Here is a 22,867-nt window from a genome sequence, read left to right as displayed (position 1 = left end):
TCCTGCAGCACCGCAGTCACCAGCGACCGGGAAACACAGACTGTTACACTTACTGTGATGGGACCAGGGAACGGTCAGGGATGACATATACGTAATGTAACATACTGTATACCCCACATTCCTAGTAATAACATATCCCCCCATACAGCAATATTGTACCCCCAGAGCGTCTGTCTCTCTCACCTGGGCTGATCTCAGCAGGAACGGCCTCTTCCTTACACTGCTGGTGATAGATCACGGGTCCCGGCTCAGCCTGTCATACAAGGACATGTGTCACATACGTGTCCCACCCACACGTTACACGGGACTATAGGACTCACACACAGGGCGGGGACATGGGAATAACACAATATCCTGCACTGTGAGAAGCGGATGTACAAGGAGGAGAGGTCGGAGCAGGTTCCTCTACCTGATATTCCTGTGTCACTGTCCTGTTCTCTTCCTCTATACAGCCCGGAGAGTACAGAGGGGTCTCACAGGGGTCTGAGGGATTTCTAGCACTGCGCCCACCTGCGGGGAATGGGTACAGAACATTACATTACAGTAGGTATAGTTATTCTATATACAGCCCGGAGAGTACAGAGGGGTCTCACAGGGGTCTGCGGGATATATAGCGCTGCGCCCACCTGCGGGTAATGGATACAGAGCATTACATTACAGTAGGTATAGTTATTCTATATACAGCCCGGAGAGTACAGAGGGGTCTCACAGGGGTCTGCGGGATATATAGCGCTGCGCCCACCTGCGGGTAATGGATACAGAGCATTACATTACAGTAGGTATAGTTATTCTATATACAGCCCGGAGAGTACAGAGGGGTCTCACAGGGGTCTGCGGGATATCTAGCGCTGCGCCCACCTGCGGGGAAAGGGTACAGAGCATTACATTACAGTAGGTATAGTTATTCTATATACAGCCCGGAGAGTACAGAGGGGTCTCACAGGGGTCTGCGGGATATATAGCGATGCGCCCACCTGCGGGTAATGGATACAGAGCATTACATTACAGTAGGTATAGTTATTCTATATACAGCCCGGAGAGTACAGAGGGGTCTCACAGGGGTCTGCGGGATATATAGCGCTGCGCCCACCTGCGGGTAATGGATACAGAGCATTACATTACAGTAGGTATAGTTATTCTATATACATCCCGGAGAATACAGAGTGGTCTCACAGGGGTCTGCGGGATTTCTAGCGCTGCGCTCACCTGCAGGGAATGGGTACAGAGCATTACATTACAGTAGGTATAGTTATTCTATATACAGCCCGGAGAGTACAGAGGGGTCTCACAGGGGTCTGCGGGATTTCTAGCGCTGCACCCACCTGCGGGGAATGGGTACAGAGCATTACATTACAGTAGGTATAGTTATTCTATATACAGCCCGGAGAGTACAGCGGGGTCTCACAGGGGTCTGCGGGATTTCTAGCGCTGCGCCCACCTGCGGGGAATGGGTACAGAGCATTACATTACAGTAGGTATAGTTATTCTATATACAGCCCGGAAAGTACAGAGGGGTCTCCCAGGGGTCTGCGGGATTTCTAGCGCTGCGCCCACCTGCGGGGAATGGGTACAGAGCATTACATTACAGTAGGTATAGTTATTCTATATACAGCCCGGAGAGTACAGAGGGGTCTCACAGGGGTCTGCGGGATTTCTAGAGCTGCGCCCACCTGCAGGGAATGGGTACAGAGCATTACATTACAGTAGGTATAGTTATTCTATATACAGCCCGGAGAGTACAGAGGGGTCTCACAGGGGTCTGCGGGATTTCTAGCGCTGCGCCCACCTGCGGGGAATGGGTACAGAGCATTACATTACAGTAAGTATAGTTATTCTATGTACAGCCCGGAGAGTACAGAGGGGTCTCACAGAGGTCTGCGGGATTTCTAGCGCTGCGCCCACCTGCGGGGAATGGATACAGAGCATTACATTACAGTAGGTATAGTTATTCTATCTACAGCCCGGAGAGTACAGAGGGGTCTCACAGGGGTCTGCGGGATTTCTAGCGCTGCAGCCACCTGCGGGGAATGGGTACAGAGCATTACATTACAGTAGGTATAGTTATTCTATGTACAGCCCGGAGAGTACAGAGGGGTCTCACAGGGGTCTGCGGGATTACTAGCACTGCGCCCACCTGCGGGGAATGGGTACAGAGCATTACATTACAGTAGGTATAGTTATTCTATGTACAGCCCGGAGAGTACAGAGGGGTCTCACAGGGGTCTGCGGGACTTCTTGCGCTGCGCCCACCTGTGGGGAATGGGTACAGAGCATTACATTACAGTAGGTATAGTTATTCTATATACAGCCCGGAGAGTACAGAGGGGTCTCACAGGGGTCTGCGGGATTTCTAGCGCTGCGCCCACCTGCGGGGAATGGGTACAGAGCATTACATTACTGTAGGCATAGTTATTCTATGTACAGCCCGGAGAGTACAGAGGGGTCTCACAGGGGGTCTGCGGGATTTCTAGCGCTGCGCCCACCTGCGGGGAATGGGTACAGAGCATTACATTACAGTAGGTATAGTTATTCTATGTACAGCCCGGAGAGTACAGAGGGGTCTCACAGGGGTCTGCGGGACTTCTTGCGCTGCGCCCACCTGCGGGGAATGGGTACAGAGCATTACATTACAGTAGGTATAGTTATTCTATATACAGCCCGGAGAGTACAGAGGGGTCTCACAGGGGTCTGCGGGACTTCTTGCGCTGCGCCCACCTGCGGGGAATGGGTACAGAGCATTACATTACAGTAGGTATAGTTATTCTATATACAGCCCGGAGAGTACAGAGGGGTCTCACAGGGGTCTGCGGGATCTCTAGCGCTGCGCCCACCTGCAGGGAATGGGTACAGAGCATTACAGTAGGTATAGTTATTCTATGTACAGCCCGGAGAGTACAGAGGGGTCTCACAGGGGTCTGCGGGATTTCTAGCGCTGCCCCCACCTGCGGGGAATGGGTACAGAGCATTACATTACAGTAGGTATAGTTATTCTATGTACAGCCCGGAGAGTACAGAGGGGTCTCACAGGGGTCTGCGGGATTTCTAGCACTGCACCCACCTGCGGGGAATGGATACAGAGCATTACTTTACAGTAGGTATAGTTATTCTATGTACAGCCCGGAGAGTACAGAGGGGTCTCATAGGGGTCTGCGGGACTTCTAGCGCTGCGCCCACCTGCGGGGAATGGGTACAGAGCATTACATTACAGTAGGTATAGTTATTCTATGTACAGCCGGAGAGTACAGAGGGGTCTCACAGGGGTCTGCGGGATATATAGCGCTGCGCCCACCTGCGGGGAATGGGTACAGAGCATTACATTACAGTAGGTATAGTTATTCTATATACAGCCCGGAGAGTACAGAGGGGTCTCACAGGGGTCTGCAGGATTTCTAGCGCTGCGCCCACCTGCGGGGAATGGGTACAGAGCATTACATTACAGTAGGTATAGTTATTCTATATACAGCCCGGAGAGTACAGAGGGGTCTCACAGGGGTCTGCGGGATTTCTAGCGCTGCGCCCACCTGCGGGGAATGGGTACAGAGCATTACATTACAGTAGGTATAGTTATTCTATATACAGCCCGGAGAGTACAGAGGGGTCTCACAGGGGTCTGCGGGATATATAGCGCTGCGCCCACCTGCGGGTAATGGATACAGAGCATTACATTACAGTAGGTATAGTTATTCTATATACAGCCCGGAGAGTACAGAGGGGTCTCACAGGGGTCTGCGGGATATATAGTGCTGCGCCCACCTGCGGGGAATGGGTACAGAGCATTACATTACAGTAGGTATAGTTATTCTATGTACAGCCCGGAGAGTACAGAGGGGTCTGCGGGATTTCTAGCGCTGCCACCACCTGCAGGGAATGGGTACAGAGCATTACATTAAAGTAGGTATAGTTATTCTTTGTACAGCCCGGAGAGTACAGAGGGGTCTCACAGGGGTCTGCGGGATTTCTAGCGCTGCGCCCACCTGCGGGGAATGGGTACAGAGCATTACATTACAGTAGGTATAGTTATTCTATATACAGCCCGGAGAGTACAGAGGGGTCTCACAGGGGTCTGCGGGATATATAGCGCTGCGCCCACCTGCGGGTAATGGATACAGAGCATTACATTACAGTAGGTATAGTTATTCTATATACAGCCCGGAGAGTACAGAGGGGTCTCACAGGGGTCTGCGGGATATATAGTGCTGCGCCCACCTGCGGGGAATAGATACAGAGCATTACATTACAGTAGGTATAGTTATTCTATATACAGCCCGGAGAGTACAGAGGGGTCTCACAGGGGTCTGCTGGATATATAGTGCTGCGCCCACCTGCGGGTAATGGATACAGAGCATTACATTACAGTAAATATAGCGATGTGGGGAGGGGAGGACTTCCGGTACTTGTGTAGCTTCACGGCGCCTGATATATCGATGCTATCCGATTTTTGACCTGTAGATAACCCCACTATCCACTACGCATGGAGTTGATTTTATATAGTGCGAGCCCGAAGCGTGGCGACGCGGATTACTGTGCTCGCCAGACTATATAAAATCAACTCCATGCGTAGTGGATAGTGGGGTTATCTACAGGTCAAAGAGCGCATCGATATATACTGACAGGAATTATGCTCCTCCCCTCCTCAAACCGAGCACTGACTACACTACATACAGCTGACAGGAATTAGGCTCCTCCCCTCCTCTGGCTCAGCACTGATACTACACACACTGACAGGAATTAGGCTCCTCCCCTCCTCAGGCCCAGCACTGATACTACACACACTGACATGAATTAGGCTCCTCCCCTCCTCAGGCCCAGCACTGATACTACACACACTGACAGGAATTAGGCTCCTCCCCTCCTCTGGCTCAGCACTGATACTACATACACTGACAGGAATTAGGCTGCAGCGGTACAATGTCTCCTGTCAGAGCTGAGTGAGGAAGATGACTGAGGTCACCCATCACCTGCCCCCTATGCTCTTATGTGTGCCAGCCCAGTGACCGGGTGCAGAGCGTAGCTTACCACAGCTCCATACACCCAGTGTGAGGAGAGACCTGTATCTGCCATACCTCCGGACTGCTGTCTCATGCAGAAAGGCTGCCCACCATTATGGCAGTCCCCGGGTCATTGGAGGTCTGACAGCAGGAGCAACGGGCACCGGCAGTATGAATAACAGTATGAGGAACCTATTTCCCCTTCCTAGCACACACCGTCACCACCTGTAACACTGGCAGCAGCTAAAGATACACTAATCAGTAATATAATAATCCATTGCTACCATAGGCCCCACAGTACATGCAATTTTCCTTTACTTATCCAATGTGTAATGCAATGTATCAGTCATGTGACCCAATCCCGCTGCGGTCTCACCTGAGCTGCTGGGATCAGGGATCGGCTCCTCTTCCTTACACTGCGGGTGATACATCCTGTGTCCCGGCTCATCCTGTCATACAAGGACAGAGATATTATTACACCGAGCGTCTATACCAGAAGGATACACAGGATAAGGATATGACAGTAACATAATACAGAAGAGATAATGTAGCCAGTCCCGCTACCTGATCATCCTCTATGAGAATACAGTCCTCTTCCTTTATATGATGCCGGGAATACAGAGGGGTCTCACATCGTCCTGGGGGGCTTCTAGAGCTACACTCACCTGCGGGGAGAACAGACAATGACAGCCATATAGCAATGCTTAGTAATAACAGCAGCACATATCACTGCACAGGACCTGTCACTAGGTGTCGGGAGTAACAGCCCTGCACCGTTACGTGTATCTGGGTGGGATGTCACCTCCCGAGGGTCATCATGACACTGGGGGAAGAATGTGTCATCCAACATTCCACCAGCCCCAACATCCGATAGACGGTGGTCAGATGTCGGCTGGAATTGGCAGTCGCTTCGGACCCACATGCAAAGTGATGGAGGCCAATTAGGGCCAATCTGCCGCATTCAGTAACAGCCAATCACCTGGGAGAGGGGCGGGGAGAAGTGACTGGATGGTGCAGGATACAGACACAACCCATGACAGACGTTCTCTTACCCACTGAGTCAGGCAGCTGCGGAGGGTCCATTACATCGTCCTTGTGTCCGCCTGAATAGTCCCACTCTGTCACAGAGAACGAGACCTCCATATCCTTACACTTCCCAGGCACCTGCAGCATAGGAGAGCTGGTTACATGACTTACCCACACACCTAGGAGTATTGTGTAATACATTCCCCTGCAGGGCACCATAGGAGACGATGGGTCAAGGATTATAGAGGGCCAGTGATATCAGTATTGTTACATTATAGTACAACATAAATCAGTGATCAATCAAATCCCTTATAGCATTTATAATACAACAACATTAAACTCAGCGTTCTCCCTGGAAATATACAGCTATATGTACAATAAGAGCGCTCACCTCTTCTGTCTCTCTGTGATGTACCTCAGTAGGTGCCCGGATACGGTTCCTCTCCTCTGTTGGTGCACGAGGCGGAGCCTCTGTGTTTGGGCTCTGTGTGCAGCTGCTTCTGTCTGGCACAGGACGGCCACTGATGTCTGTCACCTGGTCCCCCGACTTTCTCACAACAATGAAATCCTATGAGAGCACCAATATGTAAGACACTGCCCTGTGTATATAATACAGTATTCTCCACATATACAGTAATCCCAGCTGTATATAGACGGGATAGCAGCTCTGCACCATCTCTGTGTAACAAAGACTGTGCTGTATATATGGCTGTACCCATAAGAGGCAGGAGACACACACACAGAGGGCATCTGCCTGCTCCTACCCACAATTCCTGGCGGCCACTGCTCAGCGCCTCTCACCTCTCTCGTCAGCAGACAGATAATCTCCATGGTGAGGCTCAGCAGCTTGTCTATGATCAGGTCTTTGTTCCTGTCAGTCAGTAGCGAGTGCCGGATATGTTCCAGGACCAGGACCTCCATGGTTGGTCTTCAGGTGACGTCTCCTGAGGGAAGGGAATACAATGTCAGCTCCATATAGGTCATTTGCTGCCATAGTCTCTGCCACATAGAGGGAGCCGCATCGCTCATCTACTCCGGGCACAGAAGACATCAGTGTCAGTCACTTGCTGCACTACACGGCATCTGTAATGTGGGGGATTATGGGATTTCCCAGCAGCACCTGGGTGTAACAGAAGCTCGGAGGCCTCATATACCCTCCTCTAACATCACCGCACCATCAGCTCTTCCACTCCAGCCATTTTACTTTTACACCCCCCACCCCCCCCCCCCCCCACCACCACCACTCCTTCTGGAAAATTCCTTCTCAAATGGACTAAACCATGTGCACTGCAGGTGGGGCAGATGTTCCTTGTGTAGATAGAGTTAGATTTGAGGGGTTTTCTTCAAAGTGAGATCTATATTGCAGTGTGAAAATAAAGCAGCCAGTATTTTTCCTGCACAGAAACAAAATAACTCACCCAAATCTAATTCTCTTGGCACGTTACATCTGCCCCCCCCCCCCCCCTGCAGTGCAGCATGGATTTGTCCATCTAAGAAGGAATTTGCCAGGAGTGAACCAGAATAACCCCCATTATCTTAGCATCCTATGATTTATCAGGTGATTATGACTATAATACTAATTATATAAAGCTGCTATAACAGGAGTTGTCACTTCCCTATGTCACAGGACACTAGATGACCACCGTCTATGGCCAGTATTCAATGCTGGCGTTCAATATGCGCAACGAATCCTGTTTAGGATTCGCTGCACAATCGCCGGCATCCGGAGGGCTGGAGGATTTGCTCGTCCGATGTGCGGCATTTAGGCACTCGGTAAGCAGGACCGGCTCCCGGGCATCTGTAACGACAGGGTGGCCAATCCCTGGCTCGGGATCAGCGAGATCCCGGGATTTGGCCCCAAAATTCCCAGGATTTCAATCCCTGGAATGAGCATTTTTCAATCCCGATTCCCAAGATTTAAAAAAAATGCCCCAGGATCCCTAGCTGGCAGGGAGGGAAAGCGGCTGGCATGGACAAAGGCAGCCCGGCACACGCGAGCAGCAACTACAGAAAACACTCTCTGCCTGTTGGGGATACTGCCTGGGCTGCCATCCTCTGCACCAAACCCCCCGCCCGCCTCTAGAGTGTCCCTTAAAATTGAAGGTCCAAAAAATCAATGGGACATCCTCTATTTTTTCCTTTTGCTATTCTGAGAGCCCATGCAAAGTATGAAGTTAATCGGACAACTCGCGCCCCAAGCGGCACAAAGCTTTACGTTTTAGGTGACTTTTCTAGAGAATATGCCACACGGTAATGCCCCCTGTATTTATTATTATTTATTACCAGTTTCTTATATAGCGCACACATATTCCACAGCGCTTTACAGAGAATATTTGAACATTCACATCAGTCCCTGCCCCAGTGGAGCTTATAATCTATATTCCCTACCACATGTACACGCACACACAGACATTCTAGGGTTAATTTGTTGGGAGCCAATTAGCCTACCAGTATATTATTGGATTGTGGGAGTAAACCGGAATACCTGGAGGAAACCCACGCAAGCACGGGGAGACTATACAAACTCCACACAGGGCCATGGTGGTAATCGAACCCATGACCTCATCGCTGTGAGGCAGTAATGTAACCATTACACCATCCGTACTGCCCCATATATATATATAACACATGGTGGGAATAGAGCCCATGACCTCAGTGCTGTGAGGCAGTAAAGCTAACCATTACACCATCCGTACTGCCCTGTATATATAACACATGGTGGGGATAGAACCCATGACCTCAGCGCTGTGAGGCAGTAATGTAACCATTACACCGTCCATACTGCCCCATATATATAACACATGGTGGGAATAGAGCCCATGACCTCAGTGCTGTGAGGCAGTAATGCTAACATTACACCGTCCGTACTGCCCCGTATATATAACACATGGTGGGGATAGAACCCATGACCTCAGCACTGTGAGGCAGTAATGCTAACCATTACACTTTCCGTACTGCCCCGTATATATAACACATGGTGGGGATAGAACCCATGACCTCAGCGCTGTGAGGCAGTAATGCTAACCATTACACCGTCCGTACTGCCCCGTATATATAACACATGGTGGGGATAGAACCCATGACCTCAGTGCTGTGAGGCAGTAATGTAACCATTACACCATCCGTGCTGCCCCGTATATATAACACATGGTGGGGATAGAACCCATGACCTCAGCACTGTGAGGCAGTAATGCTAACCATTACAAGATCCATACTGCCCTGTAGATAATATGCCACACTGTAATGCCCCAACAGATGATATGACACACTTCATACCTCCGAACATGACCCTCTCCAGGAGGACACATTGCTCTGCTCCTGCACTTCTCTATTAATGTATGATTGCCAGCACCTGTAGTGAAGCACCTTTCTTAGTAATTTACCTGTTTAACACAGATGAAGGTAATCATGCATTAAGAAGGTCCAGGAGCAGAGCATGGTGTCCCTCCTGGAGAGGGTCATGTTGGGAGGTATGGAGTGGGGGGACTGCACTATATAACAGCTGACCATGTATAACCCTGGCCCCAGCCAGCTGCCATGTGACACAGGATGGGGTTGCTTGCACTATGAATCCCCCCTGCACTGTGTACCTCCTGCATGATAATAATAACATCAGCTCATACAGTACCTCACCCTGCAGCAGGAAGTGTCCTCGGCTGACGGACAATCACTACGCGACACTCCGCACAGTAACACCTAGTTCCACTTCCTCTGTACGCCAGAGCGCCGCAAGGGCTCATGGGAGCTGTAGTCCTTCCCGGTCCACAAGAAGGCGGCATTAAACTACAATTCCCACGAAGTGTATAATTATTGTTACAGAACTGGTAACTTATGTCTGTAGGACGCATGGGGCGGCGGCCATCTTTCTGAAAACTAAAGGCTGCTAGTAGCAAAGGTAGCCAACAAAATGGCCGCCACTGTCAGGCAAAGAAAGGTTTATATCTTATTTGTCTTATGTTTCCATTGTTCTCTGCTGCCCACAGCAGCACAGCTGGCAGGAGTATAACCAGACTAGCCACTTACTAACTACTTACGTGTCAGCATAGGTGAGTATGCGTGTGTCGGCATGTATGGGTGTGTGCATGCATGCTAATAAAGTTATACTTTCATGGGCCCTTATTCAGATCTGATCGCAGTACAAATTTATTTTCAAAATGGGCAAAACCATGTGCGCTGCAGGTGGGGCAGATGTAACATGTGCAGAGAGAGTTAGATTTGTGTGTTACATTTGGGTGGGGTGTGTTGAAACTGAAATCTAAATTGCAGTTTAAAAATAAAGCAGCCAGTATTTACCCTGCACAGAAACAAAATAACTCACCCAAATCTAACGCTGTCTGCACATGTTACATCTACCCCACCTGCAGTGCACATGGTTTTGCCCATTTTGAGAACAAATTTGTTCTGCGATCAGATTTGAATAAGGGCCATTGTGTGAGGTTCCCTGTATTTTTGAAACCAGCACAATGCTCCAGTCAGTAAGGTAAAGCCACAGCCAGAGGTAACTTTTATATAAATAGACGTGGCATTACGTCCTAACTGGTCAGCCCTGGCTAGGGGCATGGGGACCTCCCCAATAAAGGGGTTTCACCCCCCCAGGACACCTAAGGGCCAGAGCCGAAGCCTGGGGCTATCCTTAGCACGCCTGGGTGGGGGGTGCCTAATTGATAGTCTACTTGTTGTAAAAAATAAAATAAAAAAATATTGGGTTTGGCTGTGGAACTAAAAGTCCCAGCAGCTTGGTCACGGTCCATGACCCAAAAACCTACGCACGTTTCACCCTTGGGGCTTGGTTACAGTCTATGGACCATGATCAAGCCCTAAGGATGAAAAACCTGTACGTTTTTTGGGGACATGCTGTGCACACACCTGGTCTCCACTGACAGATTGCACCTCCTTCTCTTATACTGACACTCTTTATTTATCAAAATACTCCCTTATGGGTAGTGGGTTTTCTGGATCAAACTCACCAATAGAATTAATCCCCATACTCTTTTTGAGGAGTTTTTTTACTTGTACCTCCCAGGACGTCACTCAGCTGTTACCTGCTAAGCTTGTAAACATGTACAGCACAAGTACAACAGAATCAGATGGAAAAGGTCTCACTTCCTATTTTCTTTCCTTAACAATCTATTCCTGTTTGACAACTCTTATTATACTCACAAATACATATAAAGTGGCCAATACCATAATGGGAGACTTTTTAATTTGATTAATGTCTGATGTCAAAAATAATAAATTGATTATTTTTAGAGATGAGCGGGTCCGGATCCCCGAGATCCGACAGATCCGAATATCAGGGATCCGGGCCAGATCCGAGCCGGCTCGGGTGTTCCCGCCTGAATTCCGGACCAATAACGAGGCCGAACGTCATCATCGCGCTGTCGGATTCTCGCGGGATCTTATAAAAGACGCACGCGCGCCCGCCATCTTCACTCCAATCTTGGAGAGGGAAGAGGGTGGTTGGGAAGCTCCGTGTGCTCCGTGCTGTGCTCTGTGCCATGTGCTCCGTGACCTGACCTGTGCCCTCACTGCCCTGTGCTGTGCTCCGTGCCATGTGCTCCGTGCTGTGCTGTGCTCTGTGACCTGCCCTCACTGCCCTGTGCTGTGCTCCGTGCCATGTGCTCCGTGCTGTGCTGTGCTCCGTGACCTGCCCTCACTGCCCTGTGTTGTAGACTTGTTGCCTGAGCCCTGTAGTGTGATTTAACTAACTAGGTGCTGCAGTGCTCACACGCAGGGGCTGCAGTGTTAGGGTTACCACCTTTCCTATTTAATTCCGGACACATATTAATTACACAGGTTCTGTGGCTGGCTGACTTCAAGACTCCATATCACCTGGTTTTAAACTTCCACAGAACCTGTGTAATTAATATGTGTCCGGAATTAAAGGGGTAAGGTGGTAACCCTATGCAGTGTCCACTGTCCAGGGGCTGTCCTGTGGCCCGTGCCCTGATGTGATTTATTTAGCCCTAAGCCCTGTGTTGTGATTTATTTTATTTAGCCCTGAACCCTGTGTTTTTTTTGTGATTTAACTAACTAACTCAGTGCTGCAGTGCTCACACACAGGGGCTGCAGTGCTGCTGAGTAGTACACTGTGTACAGGGGCAGCATTAATACAAGGGGCTGTGTCCAGTGTGACGGCCTATATCTTATCCATTGTCCAGTGTCACAAGTCACTCACGACATATATCCTGTTTCCTGTCCTGTGTGACGACTGACGACATATCCTGTGTCCAGTGTGACGACATATATCCGGTGTCCAGTGTGACAACATATATCCTGTGTCCAGTGTGACGACATATATCCTGTGTCCAGTATGACGACATATATCCGGTGTCCAGTGTGACAACATATATCCTGTGTCCAGTGTGACGACATATATCCGGTGTCCAGTATGACGACATATATCCGGTGTCCAGTGTGACAACATATATCCTGTGTCCAGTGTGACGACATATATCCATTGTCCAGTGTGACGACATATATCCAGTGTCCAGTGTGACATATATACATTGTCCAGTGTGACTACATATATCCAGTGTCCAGTGTGACAGGGGCTGTGTCCAGTGTACAGGGGCTGTGTCCAGTGTACAGGGGTTATCTCCAGTTTACAGGAGCTGTGTACAGGAGCTGTGTCCAGTGTCCAGGGGCTGTGTCCAGGGGCAGTGTCCAGTGTGACGGCTGTGTCCAGTGTACAGGAGCTGTGTCCAGGGGCTGTGTCCAGGGTAACGGGCTGTGTCCATTGTCCAGGGGCTGTGTCCAGGGTGACGGGCTGTGTCCAGTGTCCAGGGGCAGTGTCCAGTGTGAAGGCTATGTCCAGTGTACAGGAGCTGTGTCCTGAGGCTGTGTCCAGTGTGACGGCTGTGTCCATTGTCCAGGGGCTATGTCCAGTGTGACGGCTGTGTCCAGTGTACAAGAGCTGTGTCCAGAGGCTGTGTCCATTGTCCAGGGGCTGTGTCCAGGGTGACAGGCTGTGTCCAGTGTACAAGAGCTGTATCCAGAGGCTGTGTCCATTGTCCAGGGGCTGTGTCCAGGGTGACGGGCTGTGTCCAGTGTCCAGGGGCTGTGTCCAGGGGCAGTGTCCAGTATCCAAGGGGCTGTGTCCAGTGTGACAGGCTGTGTCCAGTGTAAATTAAGAAAAACAAATAAAAGTAATAAATAAAATAAAAACACATTTTTGGAGGATGATGGAGGAGGAAATAGTGGGAGATCAGCAACCTGATAGAAGTGCTGAAGCTTCTACCACCAGTCATGACAAGGCCGATACCTCTTTGTATTTGCTCTTTGGAGCATTTCTCTTTTTTTGGGATAGTTTATTAAACTGCCACCCTGTCTGCCCCTGCAGTGCCGCTCTGCCAGGTTGGAAGTGTAAGGTCCACATGTATGTGATGCCGACTGCTGTCGCTTAGCTTAGTCATCCAGCTACCTCGGTATACCCTTTTGGCCCAACTACAGTAAATGAAAACTATTTTGTAAGCTGTGAAGTGATCAAAATTGACTAGAAATGAGTGGAAACTAATGTTATTGAGGTTAATAATACTTTAGGGGCAAAAACAGGCCCAAATTCTGTTATTTTAGCCATTTTTAGCATTTTTTCATAAAAAGCCAGATCCAAAACCAAAACCCACAAGGGTGGTTTTGCCAAAACCAATCCAGATCCAAAACACGAAGGGAGATCCAGATCCAAAACCAAAACCAAAAAGTGGCCGCCGCACATCTCTAATTATTTTTCTTATTTTACTTTACTGAATTGAATAGATCACACATATTTTTGCTGTTTATTACACTCAACCTTTGTACTTGAGCCTTAATCTGGGTACACACTGCGATTTATTTAAGTGATATGCGCGATAACGTAATCATTAACACTATTATGGTACATATCCTCTAGTGTGTACCCACAGTGTGCGCTGCCGCTGGTCATTAAAGCTGTTCATCTGCCTATATATCGTCAATGATTGCAGGTTCAGTGGGGGTCAGGCAATGTCAATGCACGATATCGCTAAGTGTGTTTGCGCAAGATCATTCATCTGGAAGCACTGCCAATATCGGCAGTGCTCTGAATCGTATGGTGTGTACCCAGCTTTACGGTCTGTACTCTCATCAGTCTGAATTCTTAGGGCTGACAGCAGATGCAGAACAATTAAACACATACAATTTAGCTAAAGACCCAGTGTGGCCGGAGAGCCCGGCACACGGGGTTAATGGCGGCTACAGCACTGAAGGGGTTAACTCTCCGTGCTTTGCCGTTATTCAGAACAAGGGCACTTGACATGTTTTAAACTGTATGAGTAGCACTGAGCTGGGACAGGACCCTTTCTGCAGTGCTGATGTAAGTTGTAGCCTGCTGCTGGGCACCAGGCACAGATTATATGTACTTATGAAATATATGTTTGGCACTGAGCTAGGACTGCATCATATATTGTGTATATTGTATTGAATATTGAGGAATGCATTCTGGACTTACAATGCACTTTGTACATTTCTGGGGGGAAGGAATTTAGCAAATCTTGGTGATGGGGAAATGAAATGCTAATCTGACCCTCTTGTCAGAAGGTCTGTGAGTGTCCAATACACAGCAGGGAGTAGGCTCTGTGTCTGAAGCCCTGTGTAAAAGGGGATAACAAGGACATTTATGTACTAAATGTGATGGGTCACTGAACCCAGGCCATCCTGTGTGCCAGGTGTTGGTAATGCAGACATTTGTGTTTCTTTATGTAAACATGTCCAGGAGATTAATATCTCCCCTGTTCCTGGAGGTTATATATTCTAAGGAAATTGGACTCATCCTTTGTAGTATGTAATCTTGGTTCGTTATGCACTAGAAGTAACATGTCAGATTGAGATGCAAATTGTAAATGTATGTGGGAGGATCTGACAATGCCAGTGTGTTTTCTGTCTTTATAAGCAGGGCCTGTGAGCCCAAGTTGTTGTACTTCTGCCTGTATCTGAATGCTGTAACATCACTTGTATGCTGTACCTCCTAGGGACCTAGGAGAGGGCTCTTTTCAGAGCTTCTACTTGAGCAAATAAACCATCTTTTGCCCAAGAAGTCTGCTTCATCTGCGACCAACAGAATTAATTACAATAATTCCGTTCTCCGGCTGTTCTGGGCATAGCATCCAGCGTCTCCGAGTCTCCGCTCTGCCAGCTACCAAAGCAGAGGTCTGGTCCGTGACCAGTGGGGGACCAGTCGACACCAGCAGTGTGTCGACGCAGGTAGTACTCAGGTGCCCGCGGTTGGGCCTGAGGAGGTATCCGTGGTTCCAGACGCCACGTAGGAGGAGTCTGGTGGTGGCAGCGATAACCCCGCCCACTGCGTAGTGGGTGGAGTCAGTAACAGGTGGTTACTGACGGTAACAGGGAATCCCCTATTGGCCAGGTCCCGTGAGACCAGGAACCGCTATCTGTGGACCCGAAGGGCGTAGCCAGAGCTAAGGGCAGGCGTCCGGTCACAGAAATTGGTGGCAAGCCGGTGGGATAACCCAGGCGGCTCTTCAGTCACCCGATTGGAGAAGCCGAGTTACTCAGGGAGGAGTAACTGCAGCCAGGAGAACGCGCAAGATGGCGGACTTCAGCGGAATGTCGAAGGATGACCTCGAGATCGTGTGTCGGGAGAAGGGTGTGGATAATTCTTCCAAAGCAACTGTAAACGAAATGAGGGCGGCGCTCAAGCGCTTGGAGGAGTCGAGTCGGGAGGAGGTGCAGCACGCTGATGGTGACCGTGTCCAGGAGGACAGCCACACAGAGGACCTTCATCTGGACCCGGTGAGACTCACAAGCCCCGCCCCCGCTAGCAGCAGCCATGTTTTCCAATACTCCCTAGCAGGGCCAGGATCCGTGTGTCCCAGGGTGGGCGGCACGGATAGCCTAGCGGATCGGCTAGCGGAATTAGGGGAGAGGGCAACGGAACAAGAACGCATGCTCATCATTCGGATGTGGCATGCGGAGCGGGCACCACAGGTCGTGGTACCCCGAGGACCGTTGTCAGCTGCTACCCACCGAGTGGGACGGATTCAGTTTGCTAAGTTTGCTGACAGCGATGGGGACATTGATGGACATTTGCAAGTTTTTGAGAGGACTTGTAAACTACATGATTTGCCCAAACAGGAGTGGGTAAGACACCTTGTACCCACCCTGTATGGAGAGGCCTTGGAGGCCTATCGAGGAGTGGCCAATGAGGACTGTGGGGACTATGATGTTGTCGCCAAGGCCCTCCTCCAACGGTTTTTTGTAACTCCTGAGTCCTACAGGAAAAAGTTTCGGGACTTGCCAAAGAATCCGGGCAGCACCCACGAGCAGTTTGCCACCCAGCTGCGGTAGTACTTGGTGAAGTGGGTGCAGGAATCAAAGGCCACAACCTGGGACACCCTGATTGATGTGATCTGCAGGGAGCAGTTCTACCGCAGGTGTGCCCAGGAAGTGAAGGAGTGGGTGCTAGATCGGGAGCCTCCGAGCATAAAGATGGCTGCCCAGCTAGCGGACAAGTATGTGGCCATTCGGTCACAGGGGCTGAAACGCCCAAGTAGCAGCCCACTACAAAGGACTGTACCACCAGGGGGACAACCCTCTTCAGCTCATCGCCCCCCAAAGCAAGCATCTTCCAACCCGGGTGCTCTTGGCCAGCAATCGCCCCGCAGCGTCCCTGCGAGTAATCAGGGATCATCGGAGCCCCGACTGGTCAAGAAGTGCTACAGCTGTGGGAAAATCGGACATCTGAGGATGAACTGTCCCACACTGCCGGCACCCCAGATTCGCGCTACAAATCCGAGTGCTGGAGCCCAGCTTGCTTGCTTGACCCGTGGAGATGAGCCCACAGAGACTGTACCCCCTCCAGTCAGTCCGATGGAGTGTGGTGAGAAGCAGGCAGACTCTGCTGATAGAGTCACCTGCATGGCCATGCGGCCTCTACAGAATATGTGGCGGCACCTGCAGGCGGTCCAAGTGGGGCCCCTGCAGGGGGAAGGCCTGAGAGACTCTGGGGCCTCAATCACTGTGGTGAGCCCCAGACTGATTGATCCTGCTGCAATCTTGCAGGGTCGCACTGCCAAAGTTACAATGGCAGATGGAGCGAAGCGAGAGGTAACCATGGCCAGAGTCTACCTGGATTGGGGGGCTGGACCAGAGTTGCGAGATGTTGCCGTCATGGATGGCCTCCCAACAGATGTAGTCCTGGGGAATGATCTTGGTGGTGGAATCGTTACTACATTTGCTAACGCCATCGCCTGGAGTCAAGCTGCCAGACTACAGTCCTTACCATCGACACCAGCACAGCCCAGCCCAGAGGAAAAGACCACAGCGGCCAGACAACTGCCAGCACAGCCAACCACAGCATCAACCAGCCCAGAGGAAAAGACTACAGCGGCTAGATCAGCGCATCTCCCCAGCATGCCTTTTGCCTCTGGTGTGCCTACGTCCCCTAGCAACGCAGAGGATGTGTGTGCCAGCTTGTTGTATCCTGTGAGGGTGCCCAGCGATGCTCCTGTTCCTAGTGGTCTGCCAACTCCAGCGGTGAGTATGAGTGACCACACTGACCTTTACATGACTGACCCAAACCAGAATGACCCTAGACATCCAAACCTGGATACCCCTGTAGAGTGTCCCCCTTTAGGAGAAAGTGAGGGGCACTGGCAGGGGGTTCAGGAGGCTCCGCTCTCTGACCCATCACTGACAGGCATACGGTGCCAAGCTCGCAGCGGCCTTAATGGGGTGGGGGTAGGGAGTGTGCACGAAGGGTTCAGGCCCAGGGTAGTCAGGAAGGTAGAAGGGGATACACCAGAGAGAGTGGGTTCCCCAAGACGTAGGTCCTTTGAGGAGGACAGGAGGGCAGGTCTGACAGTTGTTGCAGACGGGTGCCCGGGAGAAGTGACAGGGGTGCAGTGCCTGGAGGATAGTGTGGGAGGAGACAGGGGTAGGCCCAGACCAGTGAAGGTAGAGGCGAACAGAGGCTGTCCCCGGCCCACAACCCCCAGACAGGTACTGACCTTAGAAACTGTAAGGCCCTACAGACCAGTTGTCCCTGACTCTAGTTTGGTAGTGACGTCCCTTACAGTAATGACTAGGAAGGGTCTTCCCAAGACAGTGGACTGTACACCTGCTTGTGAGTTGGCATTCCAGTCGCTGAAGGAGGCTCTGGTACCAGCTCCAGTGCTGATGATGCATATTTATTACCAGGACATTGTGGTAGGGACTATTGCGTCACTGCACGGACTGGGAACAGTACTGAGCCAAGAGGAGCCATATGGGCAGGAGCACCCTGTGGCTTGTGTGAGCAGAATACTGCTATGGTGGGAGGTGGGGTATGCCACAATTTGGACACACTGGGTGGCAATTGTGTATGCAGCAGACCAGCTTTGGCACAGATGGTGCCACTGGCACCCCACTGGGGTGAAGGAACACCCACCTGATGAAGGTTTGCCCCCTTCATTGGGGGAAACAGACAGACTGTTGTTGTGGGGCCTTGGACTTGGACACTGTGGTGACTGTGTGGACTTTCAGCACCAACCCGATATGGCCCACTGCAGTCTGGAGGAACTGTCTAGGCTGGGGGCCAACACCCCCAGGCACTCCCAGTAACCCCCAAATGGGCTGCGGGACCAGGAGCCAAGTCGTTGGGACATGGCCCTCTGGTTTCCCGCTTGAAGGGGGGGGGAGAAGTGTGGCCGGAGAGCCCGGCACACGGGGTTAATGGCGGCTACAGCACTGAAGGGGTTAACTCTCCGTGCTTTGCCGTTATTCAGAACAAGGGCACTTGACATGTTTTAAACTGTATGAGTAGCACTGAGCTGGGACAGGACCCTTTCTGCAGTGCTGATGTAAGTTGTAGCCTGCTGCTGGGCACCAGGCACAGATTATATGTACTTATGAAATATATGTTTGGCACTGAGCTAGGACTGCATCATATATCGGGTATATTGTATTGAATATTGAGGAATGCATTCTGGATTTACAATGCACTTTGTACATTTCTGGGGGGAAGGAATTTAGCAAATCTTGGTGATGGGGAAATGAAATGCTAATCTGCCCCTCTTGTCAGAAGGTCTGTGAGTGTCCAAAACACAGCAGGGAGTAGGCTCTGTGTCTGAAGCCCTGTGTAAAAGGTGATAAGGAAATTTATGTACTATATGTGATGGGTCCCTGAACCCAGGCCATCCTGTGTGCCAGGTGTTGGTAATGCAGACATTTGTGTTTCTTTATGTAAACATGTCCAGGAGATTAATATCTCCCCTGTTCCTGGAGGTTATATATTCTAAGGAAATTGGACTCATCCTTTGTAGTATGTAATCTTGGTTCGTTATGCACTAGAAGTAACATGTCAGATTGAGATGCAAATTGTAAATGTATGTGGGAGGATCTCACAATGCCAGTGTATTTTCTGTCTTTATAAGCAGGGCCTGTGAGCCCAAGTTGTGGTACTTCTGCCTGTATCTGAATGCTGTAACATCACTTGTATGCTGTACCTCCTAGGGACCTAGGAGAGGGCTCTTTTCAGAGCTTCTACTTGAGCAAATAAACCATCTTTTGCCCAAGAAGTCTGCTTCATCTGCGACCAACAGAATTAATTACAATAATTCCGTTCTCCGGCTGTTCTGGGCATAGCATCCAGCGTCTCCCAGTCTCCGCTCTGCCAGCTACCAAAGCAGAGGTCTGGTCCGTGACCAGTGGGGGACCAGTCGACACCAGCAGTGTGTCGACGCAGGTAGTACTCAGGTGCCCGCGGTTGGGCCTGAGGAGGTATCCGTGGTTCCAGACGCCACGTAGGAGGAGTCTGGTGGTGGCAGCGATAACCCCGCCCACTGCGTAGTGGGTGGAGTCAGTAACAGGTGGTTACTGACGGTAACAGGGAATCCCCTATTGGCCAGGTCCCGTGAGACCAGGAACCGCTATCTGTGGACCCGAAGGGCGTAGCCAGAGCTAAGGGCAGGTGTCCGGTCACACCCTCATTCAAGTGGGCTAAGGAACCATGACAGGGGAGGAGAGGGGGTGGACAGAGGAGGAGCAAGGTAGGAACAAGTGGTCCAAATGGACCCTCGCGGGCTCGCTTTGCTCGCCACGCTTCGGGCACGGTGGTGAGCAAAGCGGAGCTAAAGGCAACCAGTGGTGGTGTGGACTGTGAAGGAGCAAGCCTTGCTCCACCCCCTGGGCATGAAAGGTCCTTTAGCCCACTACAATTTAGCAATTACCGCTCTACATCCCCTGTGGCTCCTGGCTGCTCCTGTCACACTGCATGACATAGTGGGTATTTCCTGAATCCCAAACCACAATAAAGATTAAAAGGATTCCCCACTTAAGTTATATAAAAAACGATTCATTTAGGACCAAAACTATCTCTAATGTATGTGGTGTGCATCCGCTACGACTACTTTTTCTTTCTCTTTCTAGTTGTAAACACTGCATGACAGACAGAGGCGCCAGCAGCACAAAGCTCTCTCCCGGCTCCAAAACAGCTGGGTAGTGGCAGGGAACGAAAAGTGGCATGGCAACACAGCAGATGGGGCGTGGCTACACAGGACAGAAGGGGTGGAGCTACAGGGAGCGCATGTCTGATGAAAAAAGGAAGCAGGAAAGGATGAGCTGAACTAGGTGAGTAACTTGTGGGCATACTACTGCTGGCAACTGGTGTGCGCCTATACTGTATATAGTCAGCGCTACTACTGTCAGCAAATGGTGTGGGCATATGTATAGACAGTGCTACTACTCTGCTCTGAGATGGAAAAGTATATTTCTAGGGGATGATAAAACAACTCTAATCCGGACTGTTATTAGAAATTGTGGGAATCAGTCCATACTGAAGCGGACAGGATTCTTTCTTCCAATGGCTAGGTAGATGAGGAGATGTAGCCTGCAGGCCTGGATAGCAGAGAACGTGCATGATATGTGAACCCCTCACAATGCTGAAGATTCCACAAGCCCCACCCAAGAACCCTACATTCGCCAAACCCACCCACATGCCCCATAGACATCTTTACATATCCACCAGAGCCACCTACATGGCCTTCCCAGACATCCTCACATGTCCACCAGACTGCCCACACCCCCTCTCCTGTAATCCTCACATGTCCAGACCCACCAACATGGCATTCTCAGACATCCTCACATGCACCAGACCCACCTAGACATCCTCACATGTTCACCAGACCTGCCCACACCCCCTCCCCTGTCATCCTCACATGTCCAGACCCACCTACATGGCCTTCTCAGACATCCTCACATCCTCCAGACCCACCTACATGGCCTTCCCAGACATCCTTACATGTCCACCAGACTGCCCACACCCCCTCTCCTGTAATCCTCACATGTCCAGACCCACCAACATGGCATTCTCAGACATCCTCACATGCACCAGACCCACCTAGACATCCTCACATGTTCACCAGACCTGCCCACACCCCCTCCCCTGTCATCCTCACATGTCCAGACCCACCTACATGGCCTTCTCAGACATCCTCACATCCTCCAGACCCACCTACATGGCCTTCCCAGACATCTTCACATGTCCACTAGACTTGTGTGAGTCCGCACATAATCTTGGCAATAATTATTTTTGTATTGAAAAAACCAACATAGAAACACATTACAGATTTGTATTAGTGTATATTACAGGGTTGGTGGTGCTCCCGGAATAAGTTCAGGAAAACTCTGTTAAGGGGGATTTTCCTCACAGGAGGGTGTAAGGAAAAGAAAGACTGATTATGTCTTTTCCAGGGCACTCTTTATTAATTTGATAGGTGTAATTATGTTTTATTTTAAAAACTAACTTTTAATAGGTATACCTTAAAACGAATAGTGCTTGTCAATACAAAACATAAATGAATGATTCATACATAATCAACATTCATAAAAATATTCGATCAGAATTATGATCACAATTTTTGATTGCACAGAGGGTTATATACTTGTTCCTCTGGTTTCCCAGATTTTACCAGTTTGCGAAAATATCGCTGAAAAAATGGGAGATCAGTATTCTGTACTGCCCTATTTTAATATTAAGGGTATATTACTGCTCCCTGTCCCAGCACTAGTTCTCCTGCTTTCTGTTCCAGAAATGGGAAGCAGAAAGGTCTTGATGACAAATTCATATACTGCGGCTTTGATTTTTAGTATAGACAATTTGTTTAAACATTTGTTTCAGCATTTAGTAACATTGTAAATCAGTGATCCGTGTGTTGACACTTAGATAGACACTGTTGCAAAGCACACTCAAAAGGATTATGTTCCCTTGAGAGGGTTTGTGATCAGGTTTGTAAGGGATAGTACAGAGAAAATAATAGTGTGTACAGGTAGTGCCTGTCTCTCCCTAGGGAACCTTTCTGCTTTTCAGTATCATGTGTTACCGTCAAATACTGAGTGAGAGTTAGTTCAACTGGTACCTATGGCACTGTAGGGATAGGTAATAGATATAAAGTAGTGTGAACCTTCTATATAGTCAAGTCTATACTGCTCAGAGTGTCACTGTTGCAGTAAATATGCAGAGCAGATGTTTCACCCGGCTGTTTTGACTAAGAGTGTTCACACTGAACCTACGTAGGCAGAGGAGTTCCACAAGGCTGCGTACCTCAAAAGTTTGAAGGGTATCTGGGGTTATTCAAACTGGTATCATTCTACTGTCTGTCATCTGCTATATTAGCATAGAATGACAGATGAGAGATGAATGCCAGATGATGGGACCAAATTGGTCGGATAATTAGCAGCGGGATTAGGAGTACTGTGTGGACATTTATAGATTAATGGAGAAAAAATTAGATAAGTAATAAATTGGAGTATAAGTTTAGTTGTATAGGGGTTTGAATTAATTAGAAGATTGTAAATGCTAGAATGGATGAAGTTATGATTATAGTTTAAGATGGGGAAAATTC

At 49.7% G+C, this 22,867-nt stretch overlaps 1 protein-coding gene across 1 annotated transcript in view; it reads right to left on the bottom strand.

Annotated features, from left to right (window-relative positions):
- Nucleotides 1-9,869, bottom strand: part of LOC146058576 (uncharacterized) — an 84,748-nt gene extending 74,879 nt beyond the window's left edge. Inside the window, exons 1-8 of the mRNA XM_083170855.1 lie at nt 9,643-9,869; nt 6,816-6,958; nt 6,406-6,582; nt 6,041-6,152; nt 5,553-5,653; nt 5,365-5,437; nt 410-510; nt 184-253 (exon numbers count right to left, since the gene is read on the bottom strand). Of these exons, the coding sequence (XP_083026981.1) occupies nt 184-253; nt 410-510; nt 5,365-5,437; nt 5,553-5,653; nt 6,041-6,152; nt 6,406-6,582; nt 6,816-6,935 (754 nt within the window). The 5' untranslated portion in view covers nt 6,936-6,958; nt 9,643-9,869. The remainder of the gene's footprint in view (nt 1-183; nt 254-409; nt 511-5,364; nt 5,438-5,552; nt 5,654-6,040; nt 6,153-6,405; nt 6,583-6,815; nt 6,959-9,642) is intronic.
- Nucleotides 9,870-22,867: the final 12,998 nt, after the last annotated feature.

Source organism: Crinia signifera, chromosome 2, assembly GCF_055691185.1.
Source record: "Crinia signifera chromosome 2, ASM5569118v1, whole genome shotgun sequence".
NCBI classification, from domain to species: domain Eukaryota; kingdom Metazoa; phylum Chordata; class Amphibia; order Anura; family Myobatrachidae; genus Crinia; species Crinia signifera.
Note: the sequence above shows the minus strand (reverse complement) of the source record. Positions and strands in the feature narration are given on the sequence as shown.